This window comes from Myodes glareolus, chromosome X, assembly GCF_982192425.1.
Source record: "Myodes glareolus chromosome X, mMyoGla1.1, whole genome shotgun sequence".
In the NCBI taxonomy this organism is placed as follows: domain Eukaryota; kingdom Metazoa; phylum Chordata; class Mammalia; order Rodentia; family Cricetidae; genus Myodes; species Myodes glareolus.
The window spans coordinates 83430127-83456693 of record NC_142053.1 but is presented as its reverse complement, the minus strand read 5'-3'; the positions used below and the strand labels follow the sequence as shown (position 1 = coordinate 83456693).

The window sequence follows — 26567 nt, the reverse complement described above, 5'->3', positions numbered from 1 at the left end:
GGGTGGGGTGAAGCACTTAGGGGGCTGGGGGGCGGGGGGAGTTGGGCGACGGGGGTTTCCTGCCCCGCGACAGTGGCAATCCTCTCTGCGGTAGTCATACGTAATCACTGAGGAAGGTCTTTCAGCCGACGGTGTTGGCGGGACTCTGAGAGATTGCCAGGACCGCCCGGGACCGCGCCGGGAAGGGCTCCGCCCCGTGGTGGCGGCGGCGGGCTGGGGCCGTTGAACTGGTCAGGCCGGCCAGGGTTGCAGGGGGACAGGTTTACGGGGTGGGGCCCTGGTGGCTGCTGGGCCGGCAGTGGAGACGGAAGGGTAGGCTGACCCGGGGAGAACCAGAGGAGCCATGGAGAGGGCTCGCAAGTTCTCAGGCTCAAGCTTGGCCCTGGGTTTGGGCACGGCCTCGGCTTCGGCCTGGAGGAGGGCCTCGCAGAGGTGGGCCTGGCCGCTCCGCTCCCTGCGGCCCGGAGGGGATGCCAGGTAGGGAGCATCGCACCCCGAGACTCCAACAGCAAGAAAGGAAGAGGCTCGCTTGAGACCTGGGCGAGGAAAGATGTAACAGATGATGATGGCAGGATGGGACAACGTGCTGGGGAGTCGGGCGAGTTGTGGAGATACACATGTGCAGAGAATTCCGCTCACCTGGTGGCACTATGATCATTTAGAGAGAGCTTCCTTGAATATGGCCAGTTGGAGTCAGTTTTTTTTAAAAAAATATATTTGTCTCCTCTCTTCAGTGTAGTCCTTAAGCATCATTTCGGGACCTGGGATTTTTTTTCATCTCTGTCTTCCACACTGGCCAGCAGTAGCTGTTAGGTTGTTGGGGGAAGGTAGAAAGGGTCCTAGTTGGAGGGTGGGATTTCAGAGCTTTGGAGCAGCCGGTGTAATGGAAGTATCTTTGGGATGGCGAGGGCCATCAACCCAGGGTCACTCCACTGCCCTTAATAGGTTTCTCTTTCAGCCCAGGGCCTTTCACAGACCAGAAGACTCAGGGGAAGATGAGCCAGTGAGCTGGGAAATCTGGGCTCTAGAGTTCTGACTGAGGTTCTGTTGACCCGAGAGTGCGGAGGAATGCCCATTAAGAAATTGACTAGGGCGCTTTAGGAAAAGGAACTGAAACTTGGCACCTGCCATACCAGAGCAGCCAAGCAGGTTTCAAGAGACAAAGGGGGAAAACAGGGTATCACATATAGAAGCCCAAGTCTTTACTTCCTACAGCAAGTATGGCTCTCGTGACAGACTGGTCTTCGCAGGGTCAACAGTTCCTGTCATCCTTTGTCCTGACCTCCCTGTCATGTCTTTACTCCTCTCCCTCCAGAGAGCCCCGCAAGATCATCCTGCACAAAGGGTCTACAGGCCTGGGCTTCAATATCGTAGGAGGAGAAGATGGAGAAGGCATTTTTGTTTCCTTCATCCTGGCAGGAGGCCCAGCCGACCTGAGTGGGGAGTTGCGAAGGGGAGACCGGATCTTATCGGTGAGACAAAGGCGAGGTGGGGGGATGGGTGCTGTGCCAAACTGAAAGGGAGGAGGGGGAGCCCTTGTGTCCGCCAAGAAATATTTCTTGAGATGAGGGAAGGGCTAAGAACTGAAGAAAATGTAAATTGTCTTTATAAATATCTTTAATGAGGGAAAAGAGACCAAGACCAGACTTGTACTTGAGGAAGAAATGAATGTCCCTGAATCTTTAGTTTGATTGGCATTTTACTTCCACAAAAATAATTATTACACTAGTGATAGGTTTAATTTGAGGGGGCAAGGATGGAATTTGGGGAAACAAATCCAAATAGGCTGAGAGATGGGTTGTAAGCCCCCTTTCTAACTGCTATGACTCTTTCTTGCATTTAGGGTGACTCACAGCTCCTCTCTTTGGACAGGTAAATGGAGTCAACCTGAGGAATGCCACTCATGAGCAGGCAGCAGCTGCCCTGAAACGGGCTGGCCAGTCAGTCACCATTGTGGCCCAGTACAGACCTGAAGGTAAGGGAAGACGGGAAGATGAGTTAAAACCTATACTTAGTGTTGGCTTTTCCTACCAAAGGAAGCAAAGCCATTTGACCAATCTGCGGTCCTCTAGTGCGGTAACTTCTTATTTCCTTTCCCTTCTAGACAGTGTGGTTGGTTTGGGTGGTTTGGGAACATCAATCAAGGGGTGTTTAGAGCCTGTTGATGAGGGGTGCAATATTGCACAAAACCAGTAGTGGGCAGCAGCCCACGGGGAAGAAGCACCACAGATTTTAGGGCAACTGGAAAAGCCAAGGAGAAGCGGAGGGCTCAGAGGTGGTGATTGGAATTGTGTGCCTTGGAAAAGAGTAACTCTTGGTTACTCTTTAGAGACTTTAGAGAGTAAGAAATCCTAAGCGATCTTGGGGCAAATATTTGTGAATCCCATTTATCTGCCTTCATTAAAATGACTACAAGACCCACACAGGCTTTGAAAGGTGATGCTAAAACCTTGGGATGGGGCGGGGGGGGGGGGTTTCAGGAGAAGACTCACAGCCAGTTGGAGATATTTGTTTTCTCAGCTAGCAGGCCCTCAGCAGGGGCGAGTGGGCGGCTCCGGTTATACAAACAAAGGTGTTTGATTGGCCGGGGCCCGCGGAGGCCCAGGTGCTGAGGTGAACCATAGGAAGGCGCGCCCCAGCCTGCGAGCCAGCTGGACAACCATTGGCGCGCGGAGCGCGGCCTCCAGCCGAACGCCCCGCCCCCTGACCCAGGCGGAGGGCGACGGGCGCCCCTCCTCCCCTCGCGCCTCTGGCGTCTCCTCCTCCATCCCCTCCCCCTCCTCCTCTCCTCCCCCTCCTCCCGCGCGCCCCGCTTTGTGTCCGTGGTCTCCCGCGCGGGACAGAGGGACCGGCCGGAGCCGGCGCTTTCTCGACACTAGACCTGAACTCCGACTGGGTGCCAGGTGAGGTGGGACGGACCGGGGCCAGGCCCCCTCGCAGTCCCCCCTAGCCTCTCCACTGTTCTGTTCTCAGCCTCCTTTCCAACATTGCGCCCCATCTCTGCCCTCTCCCTCGAAAGCCTAAGCTGCGCACCCCGCGGCCCCTTCTCCACCTCCGGGGCTTGCTCGGCCTGCATCTGGGCCGCGAGGGGCTCTCCGTCCACCGAACCCTGCCTGGCTTTCACCTCCGTGCCATCACCGCTTCTCACCCATCAACTGTGCCCCCCTTTTGCCCTAAAGCCTCAGTGCTGCCCACAGCCTCCTTCCTGCTGCGTCCCTAGCTGCCCTCGAGTCCTCACAGGAATTTTCTAAATCATCCCTTTCCCCCCATGCGCATTTCTCTCCCTAACCCTAAGAATGCCGGCAATTAGTTGAGGATTCTCGTGCCCCCTGACTTCTCAAAGCTTTCATTCTGCACCAGACGTCTTTCGTCTCCCCTCCCTCTTGTAAGCCTGGCCTTTGTCCCTTAGGGCTGCTGCGCCTGGGATTCCTTGGACACCCAGGCCCTGCAGGCCTGTAACCCATGTGGAGGAAGGGACCTGGCCCTGGCAGGTGCTCCAGTTTTGCGAGCAGAACAGGAGAAGCCAGCCGGGATCCCTGTGACAAAGCTAGGGAGCCTCCAAAGCGACCACCTTTGTCCTTCCTGCCCCTCCCCCACGCTGGTTCCGTGCTTTCTGAACCCTAAAGAGAGACGGCCCTGTCACCCTTTACCAGGCTCCTTGGGAGACGGGAGTGAAGGGAGGTAACTAATAGGCGATCTCGTTAGTCTCAGATAATTGGAAAGAGAGATGCAAATGGACACCTCGACTCCTTCATCTCCATGTTTGGCTTTCAGCTTCCTGACAGGGAACGAACGCACCTTACGGATCTTGTTTTTTTTATGAATCAGGCTTTTGCGGTTTGCTTCTCAGGAGAGAATTCGCCTTTGGATTTTTCTTAGCAACTAATAGTTATCAGTTTTGGCTCTCGTTTAAGAGTAGGTTCTGCAAAGGAAATGGCTTCTCATTGCCTGCCTGTCCCCCTCACTGCGCTCTCTCTCTCTCTCTCTCTCTCTCTCTCTCTCTCTCTCTCTCTCTCTCTCTCCCTCCCTCCCTCCCTCCCTCCCTCCCTCCCTCCCTCCTCTCTCTCTCCCCCCTCCTCCCCCCCCGTGTGTGTGTGTGTGTGTGTGTGTGTGTGTCTGTCTGTCTGTCTGTCTGAAGAGCCAATGATGTTTCGATTTTCTCTCTGATGCTGGGCATATGGAAACAATACTGTGAGTTTGTGTGGTGGTGGTATGCTGGAAACTGGTGACTAACTGTTTCTCTGACTTTTGTTTGGGGAATGCAACTGGTCTGCATAAAAAGCTGGAAGTGGCTAAAGTGATTGCTGCAGGGTTTGCTGCTCTCTGTGTGTTTTTGAGTTTTTGATGTCGACTGAGGAGCTGTCTTGTGGCAGGTCCTTCTACCACTTGCTGCACAGGGCCTTCCTTTCAGGAATTAGTTGAAGCACTGCTTAGCAATGCCTCCCCAGTCTTATTTTGTCTTTGATTTGCTCAATTCAACAGAGCCCCAATAAGCCAAGCTTTGTCTTCATTTGCAAATGTATCTTTAGGTACTGGTCAAGACATCAGACGTTCTGTATTGAATCCACACTTTTCTTAGATTAAATTCTCGTATTTAATGATAAGGATTCCACATTGGTAATTTAAAAAATACACTAAATATGGTTCTTTGGAGGATTACATCATGGTGGCTGCTTGCGAGGTGAATAATCCAAATAGATGTGTCTGTTGGCAAAAGTGGCAGAGACTTTGCATACTATTGGCTAAGCAACCATTCGATTAGATTTCTCACATAGAACGTGAGCACTGGAAAGGGTCAGATCACAGTCGGCACCCCTACTGTGCAGACTGGAACAACCGTGGGAGAGTTAGAACTCAAGTGGCCTGAGGTCACACAGGCAGAGTTGCTGAGGGTCAGCAAACCATTTGATTTTGAGGTCCACCAGGGGCACATTCAGTGCTTATAACAACTGAGACCCAAGACTCGTGCAGAGTGGAAGCCCACCAGGAACCGGGGTGGAGAAATACCAGGGGGCTAGGGAAGGAATGCGGGAAAGACAGATCGGAATGGAAGGGGACTCTGCGAAGGCACCGTTCCCGTGCAGGCTTTGACTACATCATATTTAGCACAAGTGCTTAAAATAGCGCTGACTAATTAGAACAGTCAGGATAAGAACTTTTTCCCTGCCTTTTAAAATGGTTTAGATGAGATATAAGTCATACTAGCACACACTTCCCACATGTAGGTCTATAGTTCAATGACACAGACCTACATCTATGGCCTGTATTGCCATAGATAAATTTACAACATTTTTATGACCCCCCTCTCATTTGAATACATAATGAAGGACAAGCATTAGGGATGTGATAGGCAGTCACTTCCTAATGTATCTCCCTTGAACATTCAGGGGGGCTGGGTGGCAACTTAAAATGCTCATACCTTGAGACTTTTTTGTAAATGTGTTTGCTTAGTGTGAACTAATGAGGTATAGGAATTGGCTCTCTGTATTTGTGCTTTATATTGTGCCTAGCATGGGTGTCTTACAAAGTGTTTTTGTGATGGAGTTTTGGAAATATGAAATAGAAATAGAACTGCTAAATGATAAGACACCACAGTAAAAGATGTTATTTAATAGTTTCACTTCTGACTGCTCCAAACTGTAGTGGATTTCAAAATCCTACCTATTAGGTGGTATGTGGCAGAGGCTTTCTTCCAAACTCTTTTAAACTGGATAATAAGTTTCATTGACTTATGGAATTGCGGCACCAAGGTGACGGTGGGCTTGCCACTAACATTTTGAGATGTACATTTTTTTTGCCTAGTTACTCTGTTTCAGCCTTTGCTTAAACTGAGCAAGTGTTTTTCTGGGAAGGCCTTTTGTTTTTAGAGTAGAAACCTGATGTCCAAATCAAGAAGTGAGTCAGAAATTGATCACTTAAAGTAGCCCAACTAGGGACTGATCCTTTGTGAACGTTTTTTTCCTACTGGAATGTAAATCCACATAGGGTAGGAGTATGCCAATCAAGAGAATGCCTTTTTCCATTTTAAGGTGCTGAATGGGCTCAGCACAGAAACCCTTCACAGAAGGCCTGGAGCTAGAGGCCAGGGCTGCTAACAACTAGAATGTTTCAAAGGGTTATTTTTCTTACAACATTTCTCCAAATCTGGGAATGAAGGGTGTAAACATTGCTACCCTATCAGTATGATCTGTCATGAGAGCAGAGCTAAAAGTACATCAAGGCAAAAGAAGTTTGAAACACCTATTACATTCCTAAAGCAAGACCAAGGCGAGGACAAAGATGGTTCCTCAGTAGTGAAAAGGTGGAAAGGCCCCAAATGTCCATCAAGCCAAGAAAAGGTAAACAAAATGCACTCTCAACAGAGACCAGGTTTTTATTCTACCATCAAACAGAATAAAGAACTGATTGTCACAACAGGCCTGTGAACCTTAAAAGCTTGAAGTACTCCCACCAGCACTTGAGAGGCAGAGGCAAGCAGTTATCTATGAGTCTGAGGCCGGTCTGGTCTACATAGGAAATTCAGACCAGCCAGGGCTACATAGTGAGACCCTGCCTCAAAAACCAAACCAAAACAGCAAAAACACAATATAAACCAGGCACTAAAGGCCACATATTGCATGATTTTATTTACATATATGGGCTATAAGAGGCAAATTAATGGAAGCAAAGGACCTAGGGCTGTGGTGAAGGGAGGAATGGGAGATTTTTTTCTATCCCTCTCCTTTTAATACACAGGGAGGGACAAGCTTTGGGAGGGTGATAGATTTAAGATACTTGCTTTCTAATGTATCTCCCCTGCACAAGTAGGGGTTGGACATCATCTAACCTGTGACTTGGCACATAGGTTGTTAAATTGCTTTATTTAGTATCACTATGATACTTTTTTTTTCTGAGGCAGGATTTTTCTGTGTAGCCCTTGGTGTCCTAGAACTCACTCTGTAGACCAGGCTGGCCTCAAACTCAGAGATCTTCCTGCCTCAGCCTCCCAGTTCTGGGATTAAAGATGTGCCACTACCACCAGGCTGTACTTTATTTGTTTTGTTTTTTGAGAAGGCTTCACTTTGTACCTTTGACTGGCTTGGAACTTGCTATGTAGATCAGACTGGTGTCAGTCTTCATAGAAGCCTTTGCCTTTGCCTCCCCAAATGCTGGTGGGATTAAGGGTGTGTGCTACTACACCCCATTTATCTCAGCTTTTCAGTTCAGGTGATCGTACAATCCTGTCCCCAAAGAAATAGTAGTGGACAAGGGATTTCTGGAAGCGCGTGGGAAGCTCTCAGCAGAAGCAAAGTGAGTTTCCCACAGAGAGTGATTTAGTTGTGGGAGGGGGGCGTTTCCGAGAGGTGCCAAACGGTGGACGTTGCTTTGCTCAATTTTATAGCAAATGTATACAGGTTTAAGAATGTTAATGGCATAAGTAGGCATTTCTCATTTCTTTTTTAATTTTTTTGTTTTTATTAAGCTATACATTGATATCCAGGGCTTTATGAATGTTAAGCAGGGGCTGTACCACTCAGCCCTGTCACTCATTTTTTATGACTTTAACAATTTATTCCAGACTACACATAAATGGAGCTTAACAGTTTAACCATCATCCCCAAACTTCTTATCTCCCTTAGCCCCAGGCAACCACAAATCTCCTTTCTGATGCTTGTGGGGTTATTGTTTTTCTGAATTTTTCATGTAAGTGAAATTATATGGCATGTGGTCTTTTGAGACTGGCTCCTTTCACTTAGCACAAGATCAAGGCTAATTTATGTTGTAGTATGTATTGGTACTTCATTTCTTTTTATGAATAAATAATATTCCTTTGCCTGTGTGTGTTGTTTTTGAGTTGTTTCTACTCTAGAATGATTATAAGTAATACTTTATGAACATTAATATTCAGATCCTTCAATGGACATAAGCATACATATTACTTGAATATAGTCTCTGGATTTGGAATCACGTGAACACTCAATGTTCACCCTTTAGAGGCCTGTCCAGGCTGCTGTCCATTTGTTCAGGCCTGCACCATTTCTGTGTCCTCCCCAGCACTTGTTAGCATTAGTCCTTTTGGTTGTCACCATCCTGCTGGGTGTGAAGTGCTATCTCATTGTGGTTTTGGTTTGCATTCCCTGATAGTAATGTTGAGCATATTTCACCAGCTTATTGTTTGCTGCTCAGTTGTGCTCTGACTGGATTCTTATCCTGCTTATAGATTAACTTGAGAATAAATAGAAGGCCGGGCATGCTATTGGGCCAGTGACGAGAAGGCACCTGAGGGTAACTAGCTCTCATTCTTATCCCCTGCGTGTGCTGCAGGGGTTTAAGACTTGAGTAAAGGTCCTTTAGCTAGAAATGCTGACCTGATGAAAAGATAGGGCTCACCTTTTTGGAATCAGGTTATTGGGATATAATTCACATGCCATAATACAAGCATGTTCGCTTGAAATATACATTTCAGTTGTTTTTACAATTTTCAGAAAAGCATTTTGATCACAATCAATTTTAGAATATTTTCTTCACTCCCCAAAGCCTTGACCCTAGCAGTCACTCCTTGTTTCCCCTTAGCTCTTTCCCTCCAGACAGCCCTAGGCACCTTCTAATCTTTTGTGGGTAGTTCATGTAAACCTTGCAGTATGTGGCCTTTTGTGCCCAGCTTCACTTAGTGTAAGCTTTGCATGGTTCAGTCATGTTGTGACACATGTCAGTTCTCCAGTGTTTCAGGGTGGAATAACAGTGCAGTCTATGGTTAGAGCACATTTTGTTTTTCTCCATTCTTGGGTTGATGGGCATTTGTGTTCTCTTCACTTCCCCACTCCTGCGAATACTGTGTTACAAACATTCCTGAAGTTTTTGTGTGAACAGATGTTTTCAGCTTTCTTGGATTCACACCTGAGAGTGAAGTTGCTATGGGTCAGAAGGTAACTGCAGACTTTGAGGAACTGCCAGACTTTTTTCTCAGAGTGATTACACCCTTTCAGGCCCACCCAGTTATGTAAACTTAGAAGAGAGTGTGAAGCTTTCCTTATGGTTTTGTCCCCTGGCGCTGCATGTGTGTTTGTGTTGGGCTTTTCCGTATTCCGTGTTTCTGTAGCCCAAGGACATGGTTGTGAGATTTGGCACAGCATTTTGAACCTAGCTAGGCAGGTGCTTTCTTGTCCTTGCTAGGTGGTGTGAGTCAGAGTCCTAGGAGCTTTGCTGTTAGTAAAATATCAGATCTTCCTGCCAGGTGGAATGATTACTGTAATATGTAGTAATGAAAATGGATTATTTCTTAATGCAATTATAGAGTTTGAGGGTTTTTTTAATTCATTGTGTTATGTGTTGAAATCTTGACCCTGATATTGATACTGTTGTTAAAAAATACTTTAGAATTATATTTCACGATAGGGATAATGTTCTGTTGCTTTAAACAGAGGAATAGAAGTCGAATAATTTGGGACTACCATTGTCCCTAAAATTAAAACGACTGTCATTGCTGACCTTGTGTAAGAATACATGCAAACACACACATATACATCCCCCCACATATCTGTTAGCTCAATAGACACTAGACTCATACATATATGATATAGCAATAATATATCTACTTCGGAGAATCCAAGCTCCTGAGAGCTACTTCTGAGTTTTTCTTTAAATGGATAAAAGTTCTTGACTCTTAGACTTAGTTTTCTAATGTATAAAAGGAAGACATTATGCAAAAGTGATTGGTGATATGTTTTCTAGCTAAAATTTTGTGTTTAGATCAGTGGAAGTAAGTTTTGAATTCAACTTATGAACTCTTGCTTGTATCTATCCACTTATTAAATCACACGGTCTTGAACTAATAACTGCCTTGCTTTAATAAAGGCCCCTGTCCATCTCTCTTTTTTGTGATAGGCTTTTATCATCTTGAAAAAGGCTTCTGTTTACTTTTCACTGAACTCACAGTTTCTTTAAAAGCAAAGGTCCCAGAGATTTTTTGAATTTTCTGCTTGACAAAATTAAGTGATGAAATAGCTTGTTAGATTTTAAAAAATGAAGATAAACATGTTTTCTATAAATATGTACTTTTAGGATTTGGACTTCAAAAGAGAGAAAGAATTTTGTAAATGTGGGGTTAAATTCCAGACTGGATTTTCTAGTGTTTTCTAACCACCCTGAGAAAGAAGTTGTAAGCACTAGTCAGCCTCTCTCAGTGGACAGGCTTACTGCTTTGTGGATTAGGAAAGTGTGGCTGTGGGGTATGCGGGATTTCAGTAAAGCACTAACTCTTTGTTTTTGTCTAAAATGGCTGAGTTAGAACAGTTATGTGTTCATGTGGATTTGTTTGCAACTGTTTGCTGAGCTAGGAACAGTGTACATGGAAATTTCTAGTACAAGCATACCCTGGTTTTGTCCTTGGTACGCTGTTGGTCTGTTCAGTGTGCCTGCTTACCAATATCCCTTACATTTTATTCCAGGATATAAAAATATTAGATATACATTTATGGACAATTGGAAATAAAGAAATACACAGTCAAAAAATTCAAATCACCCGTCAAACCACCTACAGGGATAATCCCTGGTTTATGTGCATCTTCATATATTTCTTTTCAAACTTTATATATTTATATTTTATATATCATTTAATGTGTCTGTAAGCTTTTAAAAATTAGATTATTAGATTAAGGTAGTTTTGTATTCTTTCTGTTATTTCAAGCCACATCATGAATATTTTCATAAGTCATTATATATGATTTGAAAAAATTATTTGAAGTCGTTAAATAGTCCCTCGTGTGTGCCATAGTTCAGGTAACCAGGTAACCATTCTTCTCTTATTGACTGTGGATACTTAGGTTTTTTCCCCAATATTTTGTTCTTCTAAAATACTTTGATGAATATCCTTGTGCAAGGTTTCTATGAATCTATAATTATTTCCTGAGAATATGTTCCTTTAAGTGGAATTATTCATTTAAAGGATATGAACATGTTTAATGCTTTTGATGCATTTGTTTTTCAAATTAGTTTTTACCTCCGCAGGCAGTATAAGGTTCCCCCTCCAAGATTCTCACTAATGTGGATTAATTTTATTTTCATTTTTTGGCAGTTTTATACATGCATATAATGAATTTCAATCTTTTCCACTTCCCATCACCCTCTTTTATTTCCTCCCCTCTCCTGCTGAACCCCTTCTTCCCAACACGTTCCTCACCTACTTCATGTCTTTTTGCTTGTGTACCCCCACTGAGTTTAATTAGGGTTCCTTGCATGAACATAGGTGGGAAGTTATTTACCGGAGCAAGGGCAACTTATCGTCAATTACTATACCATTAAAGAAAGTGACACCCCTTCCCGAGTCACCATTAATTGGCAATAGCCCCTTGTGGGACTGGAGCTTCATGAGCCCTTCCCCCTTCCATGATGAAATGTTGATGTTCCTCCCCAATCTTGTGCAGGTCTTATGTAGATAAGCAGGGTTGCAATGAGTTTGTGAGTGAAATCACGGTGTCTTTTGTTGCAGCATACTTCCCCATCCTCCAGCTCTTCCATTCTTTTCACCTCATCTTGATATATCCAAGCCTTGGAAGTGGGTGATGCTGAAAATCCCATTTAGGGCTAACACTTTACCATCCCTTATTCTCAGCACTTCCACCAATTATGAGTCCCTTCATTAACCACCATTCAATTCAGTAAGAAACTTTTCTGATAAAAGCAGAGAATAGCACTGATGTATGGATATAGACATGAGTGCTCAGACGGCTCTTTGACCACATGTCCATCCAGAAAAAACGATAGAGACTATGATCTATAACCATCAGCTCTTGACCAGGTTTACAGTACAAAGCTTGAATTCCCCTTGTGGGGTGGTCCTCAAATCCACTCACAAAGAGTAACTTACCCCACAAGATTCATGCCATTATTGCACCAATGGGTGCATCTTGCCAGGCTGGTCATTGTTGTAGTTTACAGGGCTCACAGCTGGATTAAGACTGTTGATGACTTCTCTTCTAGTAGCCTGGCTAGTGCCCTCTAGCACTATGAAAACTAGCCAGCTAAAGAGGAAGCTGCCAACTCAGTTCCAGCTTCATTTCTCCATGTCCTGTGACGAAAGCATGTGTACCTTCAGTAGTAGGATCTTAACCATCTAGTTCTGGTGGACAGCCAACAACAGGGCCAGTAACCTGTATTGTTTTGGGGACCTCTGAGGCCTCTCTTACCAACAACTCATAGATGTGTTATCCCACATCTGCCACTGGAGTTTTTGTTTAATAATCCTGGCTTCTGTCTGTTAGGTCTCTATTTCTGTGCTAAAGACCATGTCCAAACACAACTTGGGGGGGGTGTTATTTCAGCTTATAACTCACAGATCACAATCCATCACTTAGAGAAGTCAGGGATCTGGTGGCAGGAACTGAATCAGAGTTCGTGGAGGAACCTGCTTACTGGTTTGCTCAGCCTGCTTTCTTTCACATTTTTATTTTATAATATTTTGTGTGTATGAATATTTTGCCTGCATGTATGCCTGCACATGCATGTGTGTACAGTGTCCCCAGAGGGCAGAAGAGGGCATCAGGTCTCTGGTACTGGGATCATGGATGGTTGTCAGATGCCGTGTATGTGTACTGGGGATTGAACTTGGGTCCTTTGGAAGAGCAATCAGTGCTCTTCTTAGCCTCCAGCCACCAGTTTGCTTTCATTTACACCCCAGGACTAGCACCATTCACAATTGGCTGGGGCCTCCTGCATCAATCATTAATAAGAAAATGTCCATAGGCTTGCCTGCGGGCCAGTTTTTTGGAGATATTCTCTCAGTTGTGGTTCCCTCCTTGCAAATGACTACCTTGTGTCAAGTTGACAGACACAGTAACAACAAAAACCTGGACCGCTTCTATTAAACAGTTGAGAGACAAAAGTATACAAATCTCTGAGTTCAAGGCCATCCTTGTTTACATAGTGAATTTCATGCCAAGCATGACTATGCAGTGAGACCCTATCGTCAAAAATTAAAAAAAAAGAAAGAAGAAATAGCCTGTGGCTTCTGGGAGGAACATTATTTCCCTGTACAGGATACCTCCATTCAAACTCTTTTTAAAAATTTCATTATATATATATTGGTTTTATGAGACAGGGTTTCTCTGTGTAATAACTCTGGCTGTCCTGGAACTCACTCTGTAGACCAGGCTGGTCTTGAACTCACAGAGATCTGCCTGTCTCTGCCTCTTGAGTGCTGGGATTAAAGGTGTGCACCACCACTGCCCGGATTAAATTATATTTTTAATAAGCTTATAAAATAGTAGGTTTTCTTATGTTTTTTTCATAATCTGTAGTGTTGGTTACCCCCTTCCCTATCCCAACCCTCCCAACCCTCTCTCCTGGTAGTCCCTTTCCACTTTCATGTTATTTGGGGCATTTCTATTCCCCCACCTGACTTTAAAGTCTCCCCCTTCCCTTCCCTCTAATGCCCTGTTCTAACTTCCTGGCCTCTATGTGTACCTGTAGTAATTTTTAAAGCTCCTCTGCACATTTGATAGGTAACAAAATTCTATTTGATTTCTATTTCTTTTGTTAGTAATACACTTGAGCCAGGTGTGATGGAGCAAGCTTCTAATCTAGCACTCAGGAGGTCCAAGGCAGGCTTGAGCTACATAATTAGATTTAGATTATGACTCAAAAACCGAGTGCTGGGGTAAAGTAGTGGGGTGCACTTTTGTGTCATGTGTAAGGCCCTGGGTCTGATCAATAACACTGAATGCAATAAGCAAAAGTATATAGTAGAATTGAACATTTTTGTGTGTTGATTGTTTTTTGTTGTTGTTGTTGTTATATCTTTCTGAGCAAGATAGTCAGAGCTAGACCAGAATTCCTCATGTAGTCTAGGCTGACCTCAATCTCATTGTTTTCCTGTCTGAGTCTCCTGAATGGTAGGATTTATAGGGTGCACAGCCACACATGTGGGTATCATTCTGTGCTCCTCTCTCCAAGTGCCTCTTTATACCCTTTCTTCATTTCCTGCTGGGGTATGTTTAGCTGCTGAGATTTAATATAGGTAAATTATTAGTTCTTTGTTAGATATATTGCAAAGGCTTTTGTAGGTTTTTTTGTCATTTATTTCAGTGCTGAGAATCACATTCCAAGACCTCACATAAGCTAGTAAGACTTTTTACTACTGAGCTACACTCCTGGCCCTTTTTGTTTGAGATGGTGTTGCTGTGTAGTCTAGGCAGGCTTTGAACTCAACTATCCTCCTGCCTCAGCTCCCCATGTGCTGGGATTACAGTTCCCATGCAGTGTTTCCCTTTCATTTATTTGGTCTCTGTTGGGAGGCCTCGAAGGTCCTTCCCTATCTTGAGAAAAAATACCTGGCTGTATTTTCTTCTGGTTATTTAATGCTTTTGTTTCATATTTAAAACCTTACCTTGCCTACACTTTACTTAGACTGTAAAGGAGACAGGTGTTCTTTCTGTTCCAAACTGTAATGAGTTACTTCATCCCCATTTATCAAGCACTCCATTTCCCCCCTGTCTTAAAGTTCCACCTTTATTATAAGCAAATTTATTTTATATACTCATAATTTGGATTTTGGGGTTTCTTATCCTCTTCTGTCATGTTTTACCCTGGATTATCTGATTGTTTTACTGAGAGATTACCTAAAAGCAACCACAGATATTTAAGCAACTACAAATTACAGGGATCTTTCTCTAGGTCCCTTTTTCTGGGCTCCTTCTACAGAAACTGGACCTAAAAGAGATTCAGATGATGCTGTAGTAAAGATGGTCAAAGAGCTTGGGATTCTGTGGGAGTAAACTGTGAAGGGTGTTTGAGATTAGATTGTTGACCTGGTAAAATACAGAAATTGGTTACATCAATTTAGATTGGCAAGCTTCATCATAAGCTGTGTGTATTTTGGTCATTATGAGGTAGCATCACCATTAAGTAAAAATTTGTTCTGAGAATGCCTATTTGGTACTGAGAGCAGGGTAAAGGTAGAATTCTGCTTTCATTCTAAGGTTTTCTGCAAGAGGTATTTTGCTTTGGGTGACCTTTCCATATACTTTGACTTGTGGAGTAAGGGAGCCAAACACTTTGTTAATCTTTCATTGGAACATGCTATGTGAAATTTCCTTTGAAGTAGGGAGAAGGCCCTGTTTGAAGCTTTTACCCAATGTGAATACTTGCTCTTAGCTTGATGGATGCAAGGCACTTTTGTACTCATTTCAGACCAGGTGACTGAGTGTAATAAAACCTTTAGTGAGCATAGCACTTTCACCCAAACAGCTAGCTCTTCCTACATCCTCACTAGATGCTTGTGAGACAGACATATAGACACACACACACACACACACACACACACACACACACACACACACAAATGTACGCATGCACCAAAACAAAACAAAGCAAAAATACAACCACCCAGTCTGTAGGGATAAACTGGAATTTTTTATGGCATGCTTACACAGTGCATCTTGTTTTCTGTTTTCTTCTCAGCATACCTCATGCTATCAGAGCCCTGGCTCAATGTGTGTATCACTGAGAAAGTACATTGTGACAGGGCACCGATCAGAACAGGTTTCTGTTTAGGGCTGGTCATAATTTCAACCACTGTTGAAAGGGTAGACCTGGAATTAGTTTCCCTTAAGCAGTATTTGTCCGTATGGAAACTGTCTGTCACTTGTGCTTGCTTACATAGCCTTGAGAAATTTTTTTTGGCAATTTATATATTTTGCTTTTTTAATTCAAAGAGTTTGAGATTATTTGTAGATTTTTAGATTTTGTTAAATTAGAGTAATCCTAGATTTGATTCCTTATGAACCTCACTGATGTTTTATAATCATAGTGTTATAATTAGAAGAGACTTTCAGAATTGTTTAGCTTTAGAGGTGTTGGATTCTTTAAGTAGCAGGCCCATAACCCAAAGCTTCTTGATTAATTGTGATTCAGAGAAGTGTACTTTTTGGTAATTCATGTATGCCGTACTAACAGGTTTCTTGTTGCTGTTCTGTTGAGAATGGTATCATTATAGTTCAAGCTGACCTGGAACTCACTGTGTAGCTCAGGCTAGCCTTGACATTGCAGCAGTTCTGTGCCTCGCCTTCCTGAGTGCTGAGATTACAGATGTGTGTCACCATGCCTGGCTTGCTAACAGGTATCTCGGTGCACTTATTTTACCTTCAACTCCATTCATTTATTTTGAAGACATAAAGGACTAGAGTGTTCCCATAAGTGTTTGTAGTTCACACACATCCCAAAGGTTCATGCTCCAAAGACAACCATAAACGGCTGAAACAACTTACACTCATCAAATCTGTGCCTGTCTGTGGAGCTTGTAACTTTGTTTCCACCAGTGCTCTAGAATTTTTCATAATTGGTGAGTCCTTAAAGCCTTTGGGAGTCTCCACAATGGCAAACAAGAACTGTGTGAGCTTCATATCTGAATGGCCATACTTCCATAAGGACAGATAAGCTTTGTGGATAGCTGTTTATTCATTTTGAACATGAACTAGGTAGGATTCAGCCATGCCTTCCCTACTCACCATTTTGTGGAGCCTCAGGTCCAGAAAGTTCTAAGTTCTCTCTCTATCCTTCCTATGGACTTAAATGTTACACCCCCCCATGGAGAACTTTGCTGAGATCTACCGCCCCAAGTAGATTGGGGCACTCTTTTTGAATCTCCCTCTACATTTTTATTTATTACAGTTTTAGCAGTTGTAATTGAAATTGTAATTAAATAGTTTTTGTTGATATGATTGTAGTTTATGGAGACCATTTTGATTACAGCTAACACAGTGGCATGCAGTAGACACTTGAATAAATACACGAATAGATAAAACTCACACAGTGATAAAAGAATGGTGTTGAAGGGCACAAAGAAGGTTTGGCTTTAGGCAGTGGAGAAAATTTCAGGAGGAGGGATTAACAGATATAAATTAATTATATTCAAGGGTCCCAGACCACGGATATCAAGAACTTGTGTATAATGAGAAACATGTAGATAATAGGCAGGAGAATGGTGGAGCAGTCCTTGAATGTTTAGCTCAAATATCAAGATAAGATTCTTGAGTTGCTGTGATCGTAGATACGTGGATGGTGAAGTCTAGAAACTGAAGTTTCATGGTGACCAAATAAGGATATAAAGACCAGTTAGTACTATAGAGCAGAGGCCCAGAGAAAAGGTGACACAATGTGACCTAAGTCAAAACAGAGGGCAGGGCTGGGGGTAGAGAGAAAGAAAACATTATGACACTGGTGTAGTAGCACATACTTGTAGTTCCAGCTATTCAGGAGGTCGAGGATGGAGGATCATTTGAGGCCAGAATTTTCAGCAGGCTTGGGCGATAGAGTGAGACTGGTCTCTGAAGAAAATAAAATAGTCAAGAGAAAATGAAGAGAAAAGAAAGAAAACAATAGGAAGGCAATGGCCAGAAAGCAAGAGGTAGGTTGAGGACATGTGTGATCAAGAAGAAAGATCAGAACTTAAGAAACATGTTGGCTGTGCACAGGAAAAGTGGGGGTGTCAGTTATAGTATTGGGACATTTTAGTGTCAGGAAAGAAAGGCGCGGGTTTTGAGTAGGAGAAGGCACACTGGGTGGTCAAGTCTAGTCTTAGATGCTTACAGAGGCAGGTAGGTAGAACATCTTAAAGGTCTTAGCTGAAACAAGGAATTAACAGTGCTTGGAAAAGGGAGAAGGAGACCTGTGACTGGGGCCTAATGCTAGAGTACTAGCAACTACACCCACCAGTAGAGCAGCTCTTTCCATTATTGTGCAGAGAACATTCTATCTTCCTTTTGTCTCTTCCTTTCCATACTTCATCTTAGTCAGAAAGTCAGGAAATGGTTTCTGTTCCAGAGTAAAATCTTGCCTTTACTTTGCATTACTGAAAGGCTCATTAAAGTCTATTTTCCAAACAAAAGATCAGTCAGTGCTCAAAGGTAAATTTTGCCTCTAATTCTGCAGAAACCAAAAAGCTTCTGGAAGCCTCCAAATATCATTTTATTTCCACAGTCAGAAGGGCTTCAGAATGTTAGGGTTCCGTTTAGTAGTGACAATCAAAAGTTTGCTTTTTTGTAGTGCTGAGATGAAGCTTAGGGTCACATGCATACGAGGCAAATGCTCTACCACCATCCTGTATCCTGAGCCCTGTGATTTGGGTGTGCAGTCATTTGACTCTGAACTTTCACTTTGGGAAATCTATACTTCAGACAGGTTCATACAATTATAATGCAACATTGATTGCAATATTAAAAAATATTATGTGTGTGTTGGTGCACACCTGTAATCCCTACACTCCAGAGGCTGCATTGAATTGTATAGCCAGCCTGGGCTATACAACAACTGAATACTAGGCTATCTTGGTTATATAGCAAGACCCTGTCTCAGTGAGCAAATAGTTTAAATGTACATTGACCAGAATATGACTGAATAAGATATTATGGCCTCCACAACATGCAGCACTATATGACCATTAATATGTATGAGGGCTTATATTTTTGTACCGATGTGAGCAGGTTTCTATGACATATCAGAGAATAAAAAATATGTGTGTGAATCTGTGTGATCTGTGAATACATGGATATACAAGATGTATGGAGGTAAACTTGGATGGTCACGTAAGAAAAATACTAACAGTGGTTGCTTCTGAATAGTGGAAAGAGGAAACCATACAGAAATTTCAAAAGAAGAAAGTGGAAACATTTTTTTAAAGTCCAAGGCTGGCATGAAGCTCAGTGGTAGGGTACCCGCCTTAGCATACGTGAAGTCTTGGGTTTGACTCCCAGTGCTGCAAAATGTTTAATGAATCACGTGTTACTTTTGTAGATTTTTTTTGCAGTTGAAAAAAGGCATTTATTGGGGGATGGTAAAACACACACATGCAACAGACAAAGCAGGGTGAGGACTCAAAAAGCAGAAAAATCCCACTATTGTAGTTTTTTTAAACTTCCCAGAGGTGAGTGCATACCTTTAATCCGAACTCTTGGGAGGCAGAGGCAGGTGGATCTCTGTGAGTTCCAGGACAGCCAGCGCTACACAGAGAAACCCTGTCTCGAAAAACCAAAAACCCAAACAAACAAACAAAAAAACCAAAGAAACCTCATATTGGGCAATGGTGGATTTGAGATTGTATTGTCAGATTTATTTGGGGAGCACCCAGTGCTCTTGCCATGCCTTCCTTTGGAAGCTTTCTGAAGGACTGAAACCGAACCGATTCTCTCCCAGACCAGCAGCTTCCAACTTGATGGGGCATGATAGTACTTAGATGCTTTTTGGAGGTAGATCCCAGGGCTCAGCTCTGTTCAGTGACTTTTGATGCAATGTATCAAAGGTTGGGTAGGGGGGCTTTCCAGAATTCTCATCTTAAGGCATGCTATGTATGGTCCCTGAGAAACCCTCTTTCTGTACTGGCTTCTATTTGTGCCAGTTCTAGCTTCTTTCTCTCTGTGTAATTAGCATTGGTAAAAGGGAAGGAGGAAGCAAAGGATGACTCATCATGGATATCTTTGTGGGTCACAAATGGTTGCGTTTATCTGAATGGGAAAAATGAATAAAGTGCAGTTTAATAGACTTGAGATTTTAGTAATAGGTGGTGCTTCTTTAAAGTAGCCTATTTGAAGTGGGGCCTCTCAGAAGGAAGGCTGGTCAAGTAGCTTCCTACGCAATGACTTGGGCCTAAGAGATGCCCTCCAAATAATGACTGCTTTACTGGTAAGTGGAAGGGAAGGAAAAATCTTGCAAAGTCTTGCAATTCAGCTGTTCTTTTAAGTGACGCTTTTGTCATGGGGAAATATTTGACAATATTAAGAGTCACTGTCTTAAGTTCATTCCACATGCTTTTGTTGGAATGACTTTTTGTCTTTGTTCTATACAAAGTCTGTTAACCAGTCTAGCATGTAGCTTACTTCTGCCTGGTAAAGGGCTTGCCTTGCATGCAGAAGGCCTCTGTTCCCTCCCTAGCACTGCTGACATGTTAACCCAGTGCCCAACAGGGGGTTATTAACACCCTAAAGGGTGTTGGGCAACCTCAGTGGCTCCCAGTAGTTACCCTCTAGAACCAAAGCATCAACTCTCCCGGAACTGTAGAGACTGGTGTGAACTGCAGCATGGGGCTGGGAACAAAACTCACAAGAGCAACCTGGTGCTCTTAATCGCTGAGCCATCTCTCCAGCCCCTCAGTACTTTTTTTTTATTGCCTTTGGAAATCCTCTGTGAAGCTGGCCCCATCAGTTAAATAAATCATTGCTTTATTAGTTTGATAAGAGATGGACACAGTTTTCTAAATTGTCCCTCATTTACTCAACAGTCATTTAGCACAGGCTACTAGGTGCCTATGGACATTAGATAGCTATCTAAATAGAAGCCAGAAACTGATAAGGAATGAAACTCTAGGGGGTTCATCTGAATAAGAAAAATTAATAACACAGCCTAAGGAAATTGAAAACCAATAACAGATTCCTCAAAGCAGCAACTTTGCTCCCCTTCCCTCTGTTATTTTAATTGGATCCTCTGGTCCAGAATTATCAACCTTGGCTTATGAGTTTTGAGGAAATGGTGGTTTAGTGGTTGTTTTTAAAGGATTTTTTGAGAAACACAGTTACTAAGCAACCGCTGTGACCTGCTGCTGCTCAGTTAGAGTTCAGTGGGCAGGGTCACCTCCAAAGAAGGCAATGCATAGACAAGAGCAAAACGCTTGCAGATAAATTGGTTGTCATTTTGCTGTTACTGTTCTGAGTTTAGGGGTTGTGTTGTTTTAGTGAGGCAGGGTCTTATTCTGTACTTTGGGCTAGACTGGAACTTATGAGCCTTCTGCCCTAGTCCTCTGGGTGTTGTGATTATAGGTATGAGCCATTGTACTAGTCTGGTTCCGGGTTCTGTGTATAGTTCTTTGGTTCATCATCACCAAGGACGTGCTGCCTAGTCAAGTCTCTTCCCTGCAAGGTTCCTCCCTGAGTGAGCTAGAAGAGAGGGCCAGAAGGAAGGAGCAAGAAATGATCCCTGTTCAGGGTTAGAGGCTAAGCCCTGGGGTGAGGTCAGTAGCCTGTCTCTCTGCACAGCCCAAGGCGGCTATGACAAATCAGTCACCACCCTTTACGTTTAGATTAAGACGCCTTATTTTATATTGATGTGCTGCCTTGTAAGTCTCAGAACAGGGACAATGTCCAGCTGCTGTGCTCCCTCCCCCCACATTTAATAGGTGAGTCAGTGACTCAGTGCTTCCTCCAGGATAGTAGGGACAGGAGTTAAGTAATGAGGACAAATCACCATAACACTCAGTGCGTGATGAATGAAAGAACACATGAATTTAACCAGTTGCCTTCATTGATACCACAGTGAAGAAAACCAACTTTGAGAAGAGGTTATTTACATGACTTTTAACTCCACTCCCTCCTCCCGCTAGGCTTCTTAGCATTTCCCTTTTCACCCAGCTGAAGGTCAGGTTGCTTTGCCCAGGGAGCTGAGGGAGGCGAGGGGGAGGGCAGGTGTTGGAGCAGGTGTTGTGTTTTCTCCCACAGAGTCACACAGACTAGGTGGGGTTCTTCTTGCCAGCCCCTCTATGGTGCATGAAAATGCTTTTGTGGAAGTTTTTCCCTGAAGTGTTTTTAAGCAGTTGTCCAACCTTCAACCTCCAGCATAAATTTTGACAGCTTTTAAAGTCAGCTTGTCATTGAAGTATGCCTTGTTTTCTGCCATTTCTATAGCCTGTGTCTCTCAGTATGTCCCATTTTACAAAGCAATTATAGACCTGAAAAATGTTGTGTAAGAAGACATTAGATTTAATGCTTGACAAATGATTGCAGTTTGTTTCTTTTTAGACTTTGTACTGGGCTCCACTATCTCCTCACTAAAAAGCCGTCCTGGGAAAGCTGTCCTCCTTACCTCACAGTGATTGAATAGCCTCTGGTCCTTTCCAGCCCCCTGCCCTGCGTCTCAGGGCCATCTGTTCTCTGCTCTCGCTTTTTGGGAAAGTCTCCTTGCCCATCTGCTCTCCTTTGGCCTTAGTGCCTGCTCTAAAGATTTATAAAGGCTACCCTGGAACCTCTTTCCAGTTGTTATTTTTTAAAGATCAGTGAGATATTGAAGCAGATAAAAGCAGTTTCCATTTGACAAGCCCAAATGCAACATTTTTTTCTAGGTGTTTTTTTTTTCCCTTGGGGGGGAGGGGGTTGGTCTGTCTTTCTCAACCTGGGGGAGGGACTCTGCTTATCAAAGCAAAGATTCCACCTCCCGGCTGCTTTGAAGCTAAGTCTCCTGGCTTTGTGGCCACGGGTGTGCTGGCCCAGGGAGCTCCTTGGGTTCATTCTTTTCCTGTCTTTCCCTTTGTCTCCCTGACAGAGTACAGTCGCTTTGAATCCAAGATACATGACTTGCGAGAACAAATGATGAACAGCAGCATGAGTTCTGGGTCTGGGTCTCTCCGAACCAGTGAGAAGAGGTCCTTGTATGTCAGGTAAGTTGCCCCTCTGAGCACCAGGCCTAGCCTTTCTTGTCGAACTGGTAGGGTGGGGCTTGTGTACTCCCTGCACTAAAACTACACTTTGCACTGTGTGCTCAGGCTGTGTGTTTTATGGTCAGTATCTCCTCCCTTCTGTGAACTGGTTTCTCCCTCTTCGCTCATGAATGAGTCAGTACGGGAAATGTTCAGTTTGCTCTAATTGTACGACTATTAGGTGATTGTTGCTAGTCAGCATTCAAATAACACTTGAATATTCAGAGCATGGTGCTTGCAATCTGTGCTTTGAGGGGAAAGCTTAGCTTCCACTTCCATATACGAACGATAGACACAAGGATTTGTGTTTGAGCATGTCAGTTATCACAGTGTTCTGGTACAGGGTCTCTTTAAGAGACCAAAGAGCTGGCAGGTTGCTGTATTCTGCATGTTTTGCTGTGTTTCTGTCCCCCTCTCTCTACCCGCTGCATGTGAATCATAGGACAGGATGGTGTATGCTTCCTAAGAAGAGAAAGGCAGGGACAGATGATCACATTGTACTAACTGATGAAAGCTATGTGATGACATTGTCAGAGACTGAGTTTTTGACCCTTGAGGGGGTCAAAGTACAAAACCTTCAATTGGTAGACTGATAAGGGGGGCACTGAACTTTTCTTAGAATTAGGGGTAGTTTCCTTCCTGCTGGGCTATTGAGCAAAATCTGGTCACCAGTACATTGTAGCTCTAAAGGGCAGACACCTTATAGAAAGGTGGTGGGGTTACTTCCCAGAGCCTGAAGTAGTTCCAGGCTTATTTAACTGGTTGAACATTTATGGTGGCCTCTGATACTTGCTGGAGGCGGGAAGGAGAGGCCAGTTGCTTGGTAACATGACAATTATTGTGTCCTTGGGGTGTGAAATGACGGTAGCTAGCTGATGTCAATGCTAATTGCAGTTCTCACGTGCTCCTTTTCTTTTTCCACAGTTGGTTATCACTGACCCTGCTGCAGGGAGTCAGCCTAGGGAGCATTTTGTGCATCTGAGGCCCACTAGAACCCTTTGAGCTCTTTTCTAAAGTGAACCCTGCACTCTACTCTTTGTGGGTGGAGAGCATTTGCTGCATTCGCCTCCTGCTGGCAGCAGAAAAGGGTAGAAGAGAGGCTTGGCAAGGCCCAGCCATCCTTCCAGGTTCGCCCCTGGAGAAGAAAGGCCTGCTGGTGGTCACTAAAGCCCTTGCTCGGGATCTCCAACATGGGCAATGGGTCTCTGATGGGGGGAACCATCATGTGCTATTACCCCCAAAAGTGGGTAATACTTATGTGACTTGGTCAGGATTGTTCCGTTCTGTGCTTCCAGCCCCCGCAGATGTGGCACTCCAGTGTGCGTGGGAAGCTCTCTTTAGGCAAGACAGTTCCTTCAGAGAGCTTTATTTTTAGATCTCTCCTCTCCGCCTAGCCTCTGCTAGTGCTGTCCCTGCCTGGGTAGGGGAACCGGGCACTGGCTCTTGATGTGGAGCACCCTTCTGTGGCTCAGGCAAGGCATCCAGTCAGCTGGACTCTGGGAAGAAAAGGGAGAGACCAGGACGCCCTTCCTAGTGAAGCAGTTTGATAACCTTGCCTAGATAACTGTGTCCTCTGAGGAAAGGAGATATGATTTAGAATAAGAACTGCTGTGATCACTAGATGCAACCAGGGGGAAAAGGATGTTTTATGGTTACAGCTGGGAGTGGGAGCCCCTTTCCTAGGTTAGCCCCTTGGTCTGCCCTCCTCTGTCCCTGGCACAGTCTTTCTACTGTACTCTTTCTTCTGTATGTGAACACACTTGCTTCTTTTGTGGATGGTGGCGGTTGGGACTTGGACTTAAGGCCTCACACATGCTAGGCAAGAACTCTATCACTCAGCCACATCTCGGTCCCTTTTATTTATTAATTTTTTAAATTTAAGATATGCATGGTCTCACTAAATTGCTCAGGCTGGCCTGTAAAGCACTTTGTAGCCCCACATGGTCCTCTTGCCTCAGCCTTTTGAGTAGTTGGGATTACAGGCCTACACAACTAGTTTCAGCGTGTTTCTTACATTCTTAAAAAGAAAAAAAAGCATTCCATTCATACCAATAGTTCCTTAAACTATTACCTCCTCTCTTCTTTCACTGGATTCTGTGGTAGGAAACACTAGTTCCTTAAAAGATTACTATGACTGCATAGAAAAGCAAGTCCTTTAGTCAAACTGGGCAAATATAGGCTTAAACAGAGGAAAATGAGGTTCTTGTGTGTGGTGTGTGTTTGCTCAACTATATGCTTGTGTACCTGTGTGTGTGTGTGTGTGTGTGTGTGTAGGCCAGGCTGGCTGCCAGGAATCCTCTTGCCTTTGCTTCCCCAGCACTGGCATTATGAGCATGGACTGTCCTGCCAGGCATTGTTATGCAGGTGCTAGGGATTGAACTCAGGTCCTCATGTTTGCGTACTAAGTACTTTTCTGACTGAACCATGTCTCCACCCTCAAGAATGGACTTCTTCACTGTTCTTAGTCCAGAAAACAGTCTTAGGCAGTGTTGCCCCTAGAAATATCAACAAAGGAATATCATTTGCAGCAGCCTATCCTCCTAACATCCAGGCTGGGAAAGTTTGGAGTCATCTGTACTGTCTGCTGCCACTTCTTCCAGTCACTTTTTTCAGTGGCCTCACATGACATGAGACCAGCTTTTCAGCCTGGTGATAGGCCTCCTGAGCAGCCCAGGAAGGCTCCAGAGGAGCCTTTGTCAGAGATCAGCAGTGACCTCGGCCACCATACTCAGTGACCGGTTCACTGGTTCTTCAGCACCAGTCTGACCTCTTCATCACCTGTGTTTCTCCAAGGGTCTCACTTGCTGCTGCAAAGGCTCTGTCTACCTTGCTCACTATCTCTAAACACCTCGTTGGCTCTTGTCCTGAGATGGCAATACCATTGCCTTCCAAAGCTTTACGTCACACAGTTGTAGAAATGACCTCCAGCCCACACAACCTGATGGACATATGCAAAAACTAAAACTGCTCACCTCCTGCTCCAACAAACTGGGTTCTTCTCCCTCCCTCCTCCCAACTCTGCTTAAGTTAATTGCCTTACCTTGTCATGTGGAAAAGGGATTAGATTTGTTCTGTCACCCAGGGCATATTTCAGTTCACTGTAAGGAAGAAAGCTCATAATCGAAAGTCTGCAAAGGATTGGGCTGCTTTTTTGAGAGAAGATACTTGATTTTTTTGGTCACTGAAGGGGTTATACAAGGGCCTGGGTGACCTTTTGCCCTGGGCGGTGCAGAGTTAAAGCTAAGGCAGTATTCTAGGCCTGTTCTGCTCAGAAGCTTTCCGCAGTGCACTGGCATCTTCAGCTTGAAGAAAGCTGTCACCACCATACATCATGACCTTTATTATTCTTTTGAAATGTTTTCAAAAATCCTTTAAATAATGCTATATTATGATCCCATTTTGCCTATGAGAAAACTGAGGCTTGACTCAGACTGCTAAGAAGTTCCTAAATTGGAACTGAGTTGCACTGACCTTTAATAAAATTAATTCTTTCTTAAATTTCCCCAGCCCACTGACTGATGGGAATTGGATGTGTTGCTGGTAAAAATACATCCCTAGCTATCTCTTCTAGAGATTCAGGTCATTGTGCATAGTGAATTTTTTGGTTGTAGTTGCTATTGTTTGTTTGGTCAGTTGGTATTTCCCCCCTAGTACTCGGGGTTGATTGAACCTAGGGCCTCTTACCACTGGGCTACATGCTCAGCCCTCTTTTCTTTTCTTTTGACAGAGTCTCACTGTGTCAACCAGACTGACCTCAATCTTGTGATCCTCCCACCCCAGCATCTCAAGTAGCTGGGATTACAGGCCTTTGCCACCAAGTCTGGTACAAAATGTGTTTTTAACAGTTAGAATTCTCAAGAATGGCCACTTTATGCCATGATTGACGCTTATTTTTACATCAGTGGAGCAACTAAACATTATGTTTCCTGTTCTGTGGAAGGCGGTAGCACAGAACTAATAACTTGAGCTGGTTGCTGGGGTAAATTCAGGGAAGCGGCCGTCTGTTCCTGTACTGCAGCTCGCTTTTACTCAGAGGGTGATGCAGCCACACTTTGCAGTTCCGGGTTTCAGTTTGGTTGCTGTTTCTCCTCTTGACACTTTTTCCTTTTTCTTTCCTCTCTTCCCCTCCCCTCCCCTG

The 26567-nt window shown here is 44.1% G+C and overlaps 1 protein-coding gene across 6 annotated transcripts in view; it reads left to right on the top strand.

The window, feature by feature from the left end:
- Nucleotides 1–26567, top strand: part of Dlg3 (discs large MAGUK scaffold protein 3) — a 52438-nt gene that overhangs the window by 6328 nt on the left and 19543 nt on the right. For 4 of the 6 annotated variants that reach the window (XM_048417759.3, XM_048417757.3, XM_048417756.3 and 1 more), the window contains exons 8-10: nt 1316–1472; nt 1873–1975; nt 22276–22390. In XM_048417759.3, the coding sequence (XP_048273716.1) occupies nt 1316–1472; nt 1873–1975; nt 22276–22390 (375 nt within the window). Of the gene's footprint in view, nt 1–228; nt 478–1315; nt 1473–1872; nt 1976–2746; nt 2904–22275; nt 22391–26567 lie in introns of those variants that run through there. The other 2 variants (XM_048417760.3, XM_048417761.3) reach the window with 2 other exon arrangements.